Source organism: Cynara cardunculus (assembly GCF_001531365.2).
Source record: "Cynara cardunculus var. scolymus isolate 2C chromosome LG 10, CcrdV1, whole genome shotgun sequence".
In the NCBI taxonomy this organism is placed as follows: Eukaryota; Viridiplantae; Streptophyta; class Magnoliopsida; order Asterales; family Asteraceae; genus Cynara; species Cynara cardunculus.
In genome coordinates this window covers 24,545,328-24,558,077 of record NC_037537.1, presented here as the reverse complement: position 1 = coordinate 24,558,077, position 12,750 = coordinate 24,545,328, and the positions used below count along the sequence as shown (strand labels likewise).

The 12,750-nt window shown below is 29.7% G+C and overlaps 1 protein-coding gene across 1 annotated transcript; it reads left to right on the top strand.

Moving 5' to 3' along the window:
* Positions 1-6,583: 6,583 nt before the first annotated feature.
* Positions 6,584-11,052, top strand: LOC112519568 (uncharacterized protein DDB_G0275933). Its single transcript, XM_025127764.1, has 3 exons — positions 6,584-6,694; positions 8,559-8,706; positions 10,684-11,052. Exons 1-3 carry the CDS (start codon positions 6,640-6,642, stop codon positions 10,760-10,762), a joined length of 282 nt encoding a protein of 93 aa, XP_024983532.1. The 5' UTR covers positions 6,584-6,639; the 3' UTR covers positions 10,763-11,052.
* The last annotated feature ends 1,698 nt before the right edge of the window (positions 11,053-12,750 follow it).

Sequence of the window (12,750 nt, the reverse complement as noted above, 5' to 3'; positions counted from 1 at the left end):
CAATTTTTTAATATTGTTGTATTAATAAATAATTCAAAAAAACTAATTAATTTAATATTTTTATACGTCAAGTAAAAGTTTTTGAACAAATATAATATATTCTTTAAAAGATAATATTTTTTTGGTAAAAAATGAACAATTCTTTTTTTTTCTTTTTTCAAAAAACACATATTTTTTAAAAAACATTAGCAAGATAAGTTGTCTTCTACTAGTTTTATTAATATTGGTATATTAATGAATAATTTAGAATTTTTTAATTCATTTAATATATTTATTAAATAACATGTAAAATATTTAAATACTAAAATTAAAATTACATTGTATAATAAAATACAATTTTGTAATAATAAAGACACATCACTATAGTACATGTGGATAGCCTACATGGACAATGAGGTGGCATGGAAACCTAGTATAATGGGTAAACTAAAATCAAAAGGTTACCCAATGTTATAATGGGTAAATTTTTTAAAGTACAATGTTGTAATAAAAAATAATTTGAAAGTACATTGTTATAATAAGAAAAACTGGAAGTATAATGTTATAATAAAGAAATTTATGAAAGTAGACTTCTATTTTGTGCATTTTGCCCTTATCAAAATATTCAATACAACTTATAAAATGCGAGAAGGGTATTCGTACAATGCAACAAAATATATCTCGATTTTAATGTTTCATTTTATTCCGTCTCTGTAGATGTTTTTGTGTAATTTCTTTAATTCAGTCTCTGTAGATGTTTTTGTGTAATTTCTTTAATTCAATTTTTTTATTATAATTTAATTTAGATTTAGTAATTAAGTAATAATATAATTTTTATAAAGATAAAATTAAGTAGTTTGTTAGAACTTAATGATTATCCTAATTATATTTTAGATTTTTTTATATTTAAAATGAGATATTTATCTTTAATTTGATTATGTTTCTCTGTAGTTAGTTACACAAATTTAAACATCAAGCTTTAATAAGTTGTACTTACATACAATTTACTTGTAATTTTGAAATTTAAGTAATATGCATCAATAAACAGTATTTCATGCTTAAAAAATGGTTTTTAAAAGTTCTTGTCAAATGCTTTATAATATAACTAGAAGAGTACTCGCACAATACAGCAAGATAAATCTCCATTGTAATGTTTAGTTTTTATTATTCTCTATCGATATAACACGATTTTATGTGGTTTTGAGAAAATGATAATGTTTTTATTTTTAAATAAAATATAAATTTGAATATAGCATAAAATTTTGAAAAAAAAATAAATTGATATTAGTATCAAATCAACTATTTAATAATTCTCGTTTTTCTATGTAACTTTTTTAATTCAATTTTTTATTATATGTTAATTTAGATTTAATAACAAAGTAATTTATTTTTAGTTTAATAATATAATTTTTTTAAGGATAATAATTAAACATTATGTTATAACTCAATGATTATCTTAATTATAATTTACGTATTTTATATTTAAAATGAATGTTTATCTTGTATTTGATTATATTTATATGTAGTTAGTTACGCGAAAATTGAGCTTTAATAAGTTGTACTTATGCAAATTTACTTGTAATCCTAAATTTTAAGTAATGTGCATCAATAAACAGTACTTCATATATAAGAAATGATTTTTAAAAGTTTTTGTCAGATGCTTTATAATATATTATAGATATAGATTATTTTTCTCTCCTAAATATTTAAATTATAGTAATTTTATTGATAGAATGAGTAAAAAAATTATTTATCTTTCATAATTAATCATTTTTAAAGAAATTTTCAAATTTGGTAAATTCCATTCTCTCTTATACTTTTTCCATTTTGAAAAAAGTTATGAGGAATATGGTGGGCCAAAAATCATCAAAATCGCATTTTTAAAGAATCTGTTAAAGATGTTATAATGCTCCAACAGTTCCCCTATTTTATTCTCCAAAATAGAGAATTACGGAGAAAACTCTCAATATAGATAATTCTTTAAGACTGTAAAGATAGGAGACATAAATGAGTTTTTTAATTCATTTTACCACTAAGGATTGAATTAATATCATTTCGTATAAAGGTTTTTTTAAGGAGTATTGGGATCATAAAATCATAGAATATTTAAATATATAATTAATGATAGATCTCTAAAATAGAGAATCTGTTGTAGTTGAATGTAATTTTATTTTAAAGATTTTGACTTTGGGTTTTTCATTTTAGATAAATTATAAAAATTTTGTTGGAGATGCTTTAAGCATGTAATGCCCTTGGGGGTTTTTGTTGTCTTGGCAAGTCAAAGCTTCATAACCAACGTTTGACTTGGCTCGTTGAAAGCTCGAATAAAAGTTTCGAGCCAAGTCAAGCCATTCTTAGCACATATGTTTTCGATTCCGACATGTTCACATATTCATAGATCATATAATGAAAAAATTAGCACACTCGAGTTAATAAACAAGTTAGGGGTTATTTGTTTACCTTTTAATAGTTTCATTAAGAGACAATATCTGAATCGTTAAAAGATGAATTTTGTTTGGCAAAAGAAAAGTATGTCTGTTAATGATTATAAAATCACCTGAATGAGTGCGTCACTTAATCGTTCAGCGTCCTAATTTCATTGTAAACAATTATCAAACAATTATATTTCATTTTGCACTATATCATGAGAGCCTCTTAATCATTATGACCACTTGATTATCCAACACTAAACCGTTCAGCAACCACCCAATAGTCCCTTAATCGACATCAATTTTGAGTTTATTACTGAGCTTATAAAACTTGAATTTTAGATATAAATATAACTCACTAATACTATTTCTTTGAGTTTGTTAGTGGTTTTTTCTCGCTGTGATTTCTTCCTTATGAATTTCCATTTTTTCCTTTGAGAGAACGACTTTCTTTCTTTGAAGGAATTATGGGTGTTTGATCTTCTGAACTTCTTGAAATAAGACTTCTACTCAAATGACTTAACTAGTTTTTTCGATTAACCTGGATATCCAACCCGCTATGCGAACCGACTAATCTTAGGGCAACCACCTGTTTTGCAGGTAGCCCGGAGTCACCGCATTTAAACATCCGTGGCCACAGGGGGGTTTTTATTCCTCCTTGTATTTGAACTTGTGACATCTTGGTACTTTTGACCTTTGGAGCCAAGCTCAAACCAACCAGGTACCACCCTTGTGGTTGACTTAACTAGTTTATCTGCAACGTGGAATGAATCTCTAAAACAAAATACACTTAACTGGTAAAATATTTTCAAAATGAGCTTTTTAGGAGGATTTTCAAAAAACAAAAACCTCCTTTTTGAGGTTTTTCACATAATAGAGAGATTTTCACATGAGGTTTTTGGTGAGGCTTTTCGTCATCTGTCTTTTCAGAAGTTTTTTGTATTTAATCAGTTTTAACTTTATAAATTTTTATAAAAGTTTCGTATTTAATCAGTTCTATTTATTAATATAATTAAAGTAATCATATTTAAATAAAATTATTAGATAGATAATATAAAATAAATACATAATTAAAATAATTATATTTTTATATATTTAAATTAATGTAACAAATTCGGCATATATTTATAATTTTTTATAGACTTCTTAACAAATCCAAATTATATTTTTCAGTATACATACATTGAAATTAACTTATATTAATTTTTATTGTACATATTTTTTTACAATTTTTATAGATTTCTTAATAATTTAATTTTTATTTTTGACTGTAAATATTTTTAAATTTTACTTTTTTATTGTACATACTCTTACACAATTTACCCCTTTTTTATTTTTTATTGTGCATATTTTTAAATTAACTTTTTGAAATTTTATTTTATATATTTTTATATACAAAATTTTCAGATTTCTTGATAACCAATCTTTATACAAATTTATAAATTTTATGGTTTTTCGAAAATAAATTTTGTAAACTTTTACATATAATATGTTATATTAAAATATTTAAAAAGATTATGTAAAATAAACATATAATTAAAGTAACAACATTTTCTCAATATAAATAAATATATATTTGTAAAAGTTTCATGAATTTTTCGGTTGTGAGTTAAACCAAGTTTTGGTAGAAACACTTAAAGACGAAATAATTTTTTTTTAAATTAAGATATGGGTATGAGTGTTGGTTTTTCTTAAGACGATTGTATGAACATGATGGTCATAAACTCATGAGACTTCTATAAAAACTCCAAATCTATTAAAAGTGAATTTTCATATACTGTGCCCACAGAATGCCCACAAAGTTCCCATTATCATAGATTTTAAGCTTGCCGAATTAGCTAAGCGATAAAAAGATATCTAGTTCCACTAGTCTAAAGACTTATACTCAAATCTCCTTGTAGTGTAAATCTCGACTAATATTTGAACTTTATCTAAAAAACATGCTAAATCCGTACCTCTACGTGATTATCAAATACTTTCTCAATTTTTTCTGCATCACTTAAGCCGTATTTCGAATCCGTACATTTGTGAATTAAGGATCTAATATTAACACTTTAAAGTGATCGACTTATCCGCGTTGAGTTTAAGACTTTAAGTCCCGACTTTAAGTGATCAAGCTTAAGAATTAATAACATTGACAACACCCAAGTGTGTCTACTCGTCTTAAGTTTGACTCACACCTACACCCAAAAAAGGTGATTACCTCGTAATAAAACTAAATAACATAGAAGAAGTAGAGAAATGCATGCAAAATACTTGAATTGAAATTTAACTAAAACTGTTGCCTCAACGGGCAGACAGTGGACATAAACGTAACTAAAATTAAATATAAGACGATAAGTAAATACATAAAACTAAACTCTAACTATTGTTCCAGATCTTCAATTGCTTCAAATATCTTCAATTGAGAATAAATGCTCAAAAAGATGTGTCTTCAATATGAGAGTAAATGTTTTAATTTATTGGAGAAAGAGAGAGACGGGACAACCATTTTATCCAAAGGAAATAAACATCCTGCATACTTTAGGACAAAGACTTCACTCCACTTTTCTTGCAAGATCTTATAGACTCGTCACTTTTTGAAATTATGCAAACGGTATGGATGGTCATCCCCTTGATTTAAGGGAAAAAACACACCTTAAGTCACTTTTTCAAACAAAAGGGCCCATCTCTCAAGATTTTGTGAAATATCCAGAATAGACTGTAGTTTTAAAACCTTTAAATACCCATAAAAAAGAGTATTTAATCTTATCCAGATATGCCTTGCAGAAATTATCACAGTCGGCACTGTTCACCAGTGACGGTTTTTCATAATAAAATTAAATCATTGGTATTTTATCATCTCTTAAGAACATTATAGACAAAAAATATAAGATAGAAGCAAAACGGGTACATAAAAGACATAAAAATAAGAGTATTGAATAACAAATAACTTTCAAAATTGAGACTTATTATTAAAACTAGTTGATAAGTATGTAAAATGACTAAAAAAACTTTCTTGAAATATTAGTCAGTTATAATATTTTATAATATATCAATAATAGTAAAGAAAAATTATAATAATATAACATGTAAATTAAAAGAACTTTAAATTGATTATCACATATTATAAATTATGGATTTGTTAAAACAAATTTTAGAGACATATATACATTAATTTATGATCTTAAATAACCATTAAATATACTATAGATAAAAATAAAATTGGTTCACCTCACATATCCTAATTAATTAATAACTTTAAAAAAAAATATAATTAGTAATTAAATTAAATATTTTATTAAAATCATTTAATATAAATATAACTTTAATTTTTGTGTAACTTACATAAACATTATTAGTATTGTTTTATTTGTTTTTTTACTAACCAAATATATTCAATAATGATTAAAAAAAATTTAATTACTTTTAGTTAATATTTATTGAAATTGATGGTAATTATTCTTATTTTTATTTATTAATAAATAATTGATACCAACAGGGGTTTTAAAATTGGAAATGGTTATAAAAGCCATTCAAATAGGTATCAAAAAATAAGCTAGTTTATGTTTGTCAAACAATGTTTTTGACATAATAAAGGTATTTTGAGGTTTGTAAGTTGTTGAGGTTGTGATAATGTGTCAGAAAAAGACTGCAAAAAATCTTAACATAGTTTACAGTTTACAACTATTGTAAACTTTTATATGAGTTTTAATTTGATGAGTTGGAAACGATGTGATAATAAAAAATGTAAATAAAATGTTTTCACAATAAACATTCATCGGAGATGCTTTATTAAATATATTAATATTATAATTAAAGATAGAATTGTTAAAATAAAATAATTGTTAAAATTGACTTTTTTTTAAAAATTTAACTTTTAGGGAAAGTTTACCTAATACTTACCCGGGTAAGTGTTTATCGGCAAAAATCAACACTATCACTTACTTACCTGATAAGATTTTAGTTAACGAAAACGGTATCATACATAATAATTTACACAGTAAACGCTAATCATGATAAAAGTCGTCGTCTTTACTTACCAAGTAAGACTTTTAGTCATTATTTTTAATCATATGAGTAAGATTCTTGGTCTTTATTATATATATCCGATAAGATAATCTGAGTCGATAAGCGTTATGCAGTAAACGAAACCTTACTATTCTATTTTAAAAAATTATAACACCACCCCAACCCCGCCGGTAATAACACATAGTCGCACCAAGAGCTTTTTGACTGGTGTTTCACAAAAATGGGTTTCGTGGAAGAAGCAAGAGAAAATCACGTCAAAAAGAAAGTCGAAGAAGGTAAAAGCCCTAAACCTCATTACTCTTAGTTCTGATTCTAATCGCTTATGCTACAACTGCAAACTTTGACACCATGAATTTTGCGACTGCGGTTGATCGAAATGAAATTTTAGGGTTCGTTTTAGATTACAATTGTTTATTGAAATTCGCATGATGTGATAGGCTGCCATAGTTTTTGACATTGTTACATAAAATGAATCAAGCAAGAAGCTGTTTCGGAACATAACTGGAGTTTATTGCGTATATCTCGTAACAGTGCATAAGAAAATTGGACAGATGGAAACAAATTCGGTATCTATCCGGATTTGTTTCAGAAAAAAATCAATGAATGTTGTTTTGAAGGAGGTAAATGCACCAAAATAGAAGTTGAAGGATTTGTGTATGGAGTTTTTCTATGATTAAATTAGGGGCTGTTTACTTACAGCTTAATGCTAATCGCTCAACCATACATGAGTGTTTCTTTTACGGTTTAATCGTTAAGCCATATAAGCCAAAATGATTGTATGGAATAAACCCGTTAAGCCGCTTCAAATAAATTAATACCATAAATTCTCTAGAAATAGATCAATAATCCAACCCTCTATCTTTGCCTTCCTCAAAACCCATCGGTCCCCATCCCGTCGGCCAAAGACACAATTTAACCCATACACGGCTTGGTTGAAAAAAGGGAAACAATTGAAGCAATTTTCCTTTGTTTTTCTGGAATCAGTCATGTGTACATTAATGCAAGTTCTAATTCCATGAGAGTGCTTCTAAACCAATCTCATGGAGATGATTCATTCGAGCTTGCAGTATTGAGTTACTAGCTGTAGAAGATAATCAATCATGATCGCTCAAGAAGCATTTACCATTCATTCTTAACATTTCATATTAGCGTCTTTTTTCAGTGCTTTGTATGTGTTAAAGTGATGCGATTAGAGAAGTGTTGGCACCTTTCTTCATTGGCTGATCTGTGAATGGCTCTTCTAATCAAGTTTTAGCATAATAGGATGATAAATGGCAAGGGGGCAATATATGTTAAATTGTATGTTTCCCTCTATATATCAGTTGCGAAGGTCCCATAATTGGAGGACTCCACCTCATTTAGTGAATTCAACTGTGTGAATGTAGAGTTAGAGTCTACACCGACGCATACACACACATATGCATGTATGCACAGACGAAGCCAGTAATTTAGTTGAGGTGAGCTTAATGTAAATATGTAATTATTTAAATATTATGCAAATAAACAAGTATATTATATTGATGAAATGATCGTATAAAAAATACATGTAAAAGTGAAAGCTTGACCTTTACAAGCTTGATGAATCACAACCACATATGAAAGAAACCCATATAAAGAACTAACTAGAAACCAAGATTTGCATATTCAAAATTGGAACCACAGTCCACAAGTTGAAATCAATAACAAGCCATTGAGCATAAAGCAGTAAACAACTAGTAAAACATGAAATGGTAACATTGTCTTAAATAGCAGTATAATTTAAACCATTTAGTGGGATGATCAATAATGGAATATAATACTATCTAAGATTTCAGTACAAATTGAAACGGTGACCCCTTCATAAACTGGAGAGAATACCCGATATCGTTTGAAAACAGAGTAAGATTAGGTCCATTAATGACACTCCTATGTATTTCTCTTCTTTTACATCCTCATAATTAACACTGATATAGTAGATGGTGATGTAGAAAAGTTGTCGCTTTAATCCCTACTGCTAGTAGATCATCTTGCTTCATCGATTCTATTAAAAAATGAATTTATTTTTCTCTCTCGTCCCATTCTATGAGTTCTAGTCATTATTTTCTGTTTTAAATTATGCCCGTTAAATTCATTAAATAAACTCATCTTGATTGGCTGCAGCTTTACGAAGCAAAATGAAGGCAAAGGCGCTAAAGGAATGTGATTATTACACTGCTAAATATGCAGAGTGTGCTTCAGGGAGAACGTTTTCCGTTGTTTGGAAATGTCGGAAACAAGCTCAAGAACTAAATACATGTCTTCATCAGTAGTAAGTTTATTCTTGTGAAACTTTTTGCAGGCTGATGCATCATCGTTTATACATTTAACCAGCTGGTTGTTTTATCAGTAATTGATGATAGTTCAAGTAACCAATCAGCCCTTTATAAACTATTCACCAATGTGATCCTCATAGAAGGATGCCATGGTGTGGCTTTCTGTAAACCAGCTAAGGATCTTCATGTTGGTTTTTTTTAAATCATGATAACTAGAGGAACAATATAGTTAGAATCGCAACAGAATTGTTGGATGTGGATCATAATTTGGACTATAAACCGGATTATTACTTTCTGGATCCAAATTTTGTAAGAAACTGGTTATGCTAGCCCGATAGTTAGGATGACACAATTTTCTCTCTGGTTCCTAAACATAAATGGAGCCAAACACTCTCTCTGATGGGTATAATATATGTATATATATATATATAGGGTTGGGTTCTGGTGAGAAGGAGAGTTAAGATGAGAAACGTAAGAATGAATCTCCACCATTGGATGCACATATTAGGCTGAGATGCACCGAGAAGCACGTGATCAATCCCCGTATCAAATGCTATTCATGGGTGGGTTTGAGATTAAAAGTGATCAAGGGTTCAGATCCCTTCTTACGCTTCTCTCCTTAACTCTTCTTCTCACACGATCCTTCGCCTATATATACCATATGAGGGAGGTTTGTTTAGGAACCTTAAATATTTTGAGAACCCAGGAACCACCTTTATGTGGTATTCATGATGAATAACCTCAAATAATAATGAATATTTGTCACGTTACTCATCGTAAATACTATACAAAATAGGTGGTTCATGGGTTCTCAAAATATTTAAGATTTCTGTATGAACCTGCCCCATATATATAAGAGTCCTAGTAACGACCGTGGATGTGGGGTTGATTACCGAATCATGTAAGTAGTGGGGTTGATTAGAGTCTGTCTTTACCTGAGAAGAAAAAATAGAGTGCTTCATATGATCCAAATTCCTTTAACGTTTTGGTGCTGCGATGAAGACAGCTGACTTATAATTACTTCAGAATTTTATTCCATTTTAACCTTTGTAAGGTGCCGTTTACCAAATGCGTACCCGGGTAAGCGTTTACCAAGTCACATTACCCTACCAGATGAATATGGTAAGAACCAAGAATCTTACTCAGTAAGAGTGAGACAAGGAACAAGAGTTTTACCCGGTAAGTGAAGGCGACGACTCTTACCACGGTAAATTATTACATACGGTGCCATTTTAGTGGACTAAAATCTTGTAGGTAAGTAAGTAATAGTGTTGAATTTTATTGGTAAGCACTTATCGAATCGGGTAAGTTTTTGGTAAACGACCCCTAAGTTAGATGAACGGATACTTCACGTGCAGTGCCCATATTTTTTCTAGACATGTGAAAAACGCGTTGGAAACAATATTAGTAAATTACTAAACTACCTGGGGCAAATTAAAACCCTAAAACCTTCCGCATTTCTTGCACCACCAATTTAGTCGAGCTTCGTCCAATCCATATCAACTTCATTCAATCTTGTTCAATCCTGTCCGCATATCAAACGCACTAAGAGTTTGTTTGCTAGCAGCTTGATGGACTCGCAGCTTATTGAGTCAAATGATTGTTTGGTAGTGGCTTAATGATATAGAAAGTGGCTTATTCAGTAAGCTTTTATGGAGCTTCATGCAGAAAGCCGAGTTTTTTCAAAACCCGTCTCTCCCAATTAAAAAACACGCTCCTTCCATCTATGAAAAAACTCTCAAACGAAAACCTTTTCCAATTTATACAGACATATTAATCCACACAGACAACTTTATCCATATATGACTTAATGGAAATCCAACCAAACAACCTCTGAAGGTTCATATTGCCCTGCATTTGTTATGACATTGCAACATAAGATCCGACAACCACAATGATTGTTACTTATAATACTCGTTTTATGCGCCTCCGATGTTGATTTCTGGAACACTTATCGATATTATTGGTTGCAGTACGAATGACAGTCAGCTGGAAGAAATGAAGAAAGAGTACACACTTCAACAGGATGGGAAAGGACCATTAGGTGTTTAAGGGTAAGCAATTCATGTTTCGTTAATTTGAAGAGACTTTATGGCTTGCCTGCTCTTTAATTGCAACTCGTTATCGTTTTAAAAGTTCTCGGAAATTAATTAATCTTCGCTAATTGCGATTAGTGTATGAAATTTTTTACACAAGCTTTGGAAGCTACAGGTGATCAGTTTAAGCATTTAAGATCTAGCATGTGTTTTTCATGTAACACATGATGTATTGTAAACAAAGTAGGTCTCGTTGAAATCGACTTATGTGGGGTTTGTTGTAAGATCCCACATCAGTTGGGAAAAGGAACTAAGGTTGCCTTATAAGGGACTCGTTATCTCCTCTACCAGACGCTTTTTAAAAAACGTGAGTCCAAGTGTGGGAAAACGGACAATATCCGGTACGGTTCGCCCGAGATGTTATATTTGTGTGTAGTACGAGTCGCTAAATGATGTACGAGTCGTTTATGTTGGGTTTGATAACTTGGGAACCACGTGTTTTATGTATCACAGTCGAAACAACACACATTTTTAAACATGCATAATTATTACACCTTTTAGTTAACCAAATGACAATTTTACCTTGATTTAATTTCTCCCATTTCACAACTCTTAAACATTTGTGGATTAGCTAAAATATATATAATTGAGAATTTAGTTATCTATTTTTCAAGCTAGACACTTATTTTGAGACAAACATATGACAGAAATGTAGACACTTATTCATGATGAATAACCTTGAAGAATAATTAATGTTATTCATCATGAATATTTATCACATTATTTATCATTAATACTAAATAAAATAGGTGGTTTTGCAAGTTCTTAAAATATTTTAGGTTTCTAAATAAATCCGTCCCTATGTTTTTTAGCATGGGACCAGGTCCAGTTACTAAAAGTCGGACCGGTGAGCACAAACTAAGATTTTTTTTTCTTTCTCTGGGACCGTTGTGATTTTTTGTTTGATTAAATACGGGTGTTTGCGTTTTTGGTTTATCTACACAAATTAAAACAATCTTAAAGCTCGAAACCAATAAATCGGTGTGTTCAAATGCTGATTTCTCGTGTATTCATGATTGGCAAATACGATATTTATCGGGAGTACTTTGAGTCGATTTGGGTGTACCCGTGTGTGAAACAATTAGAAAAATTGTCAGTGTCCTTAAAATCACCCATGCTTTTGAAAGGGACCGCACACAAAAATTAAAGTCTTGTTAGCAACTTAATGAGACTCGTAGCTTATTTGGTCAGTTATATACGATTTTTTGGTAGTGGTTGTTTGATAATAATAAAGTGCTTTATCCAACAAACTTTTAGGGGGGGGGGTGTTATTTCTTACTGTTCATATAGTATGATATGAATATACCACATCAATTCGTTATGTATGGATGATGAGATTTCATTGATACAGAGCTAATTTCAATAGACTTATAGGAGGGTCCCATTGGCGTGCATCTAGTAGGAATTGAGCTTACGAATTCGCCAATTATGAGTTGGGTGCTTTAACCATTCAGCCATGGATGCTTAGCGGGTCATAGTGAATGACCAGATTCCAATTCAAATGTATGCAAAAAAATCAAGTTTTTTTTATCCAATTAAAAAACATGCTCATTACATCTCTGAAAAAAAATCTTTCCAAACAAAAACTTTTTCGATGTATACAAACAAATTAATCCATACAAATAATTTAATAAATACAAGACTCAATAAAATACCAACCAAACAATACTTGTCGTCAGTTGTGTGCCGTCACTAGGGCATGAAAATTGTATTTTAGACCCTTTCCTGCAGAATCAGCAGCTTGATTGCATTTTAAAAAACGGTACCTTGGATTTGAAGCTAATATTTTTTTTTATTCCATGTTGAGTTAAAATTAATGCAATTACAAGTGTTACTTGGATTAATTATTATTAATAATTAAAACTCTCACATGATCGGGTGAACTAACTCCGAAAAATGACTTTTCAGATTTGTACTCTGAAGAATGACTCTTTAAACTTATAC

Excerpts from the sequence above, each read along its gene's own strand:
- LOC112519568 (XM_025127764.1), top strand. The coding sequence starts at position 6,640 with ATGGGTTTCGTGGAAGAAGCAAGAGAAAATCACGTCAAAAAGAAAGTC. Across the intron at positions 6,695-8,558 it reads CAAAAAGAAAGTCGAAGAAG|CTTTACGAAGCAAAATGAAG; the intron begins GTAAAAGCCCTA and ends GATTGGCTGCAG. Across the intron at positions 8,707-10,683 it reads AATACATGTCTTCATCAGTA|TACGAATGACAGTCAGCTGG; the intron begins GTAAGTTTATTC and ends TATTGGTTGCAG.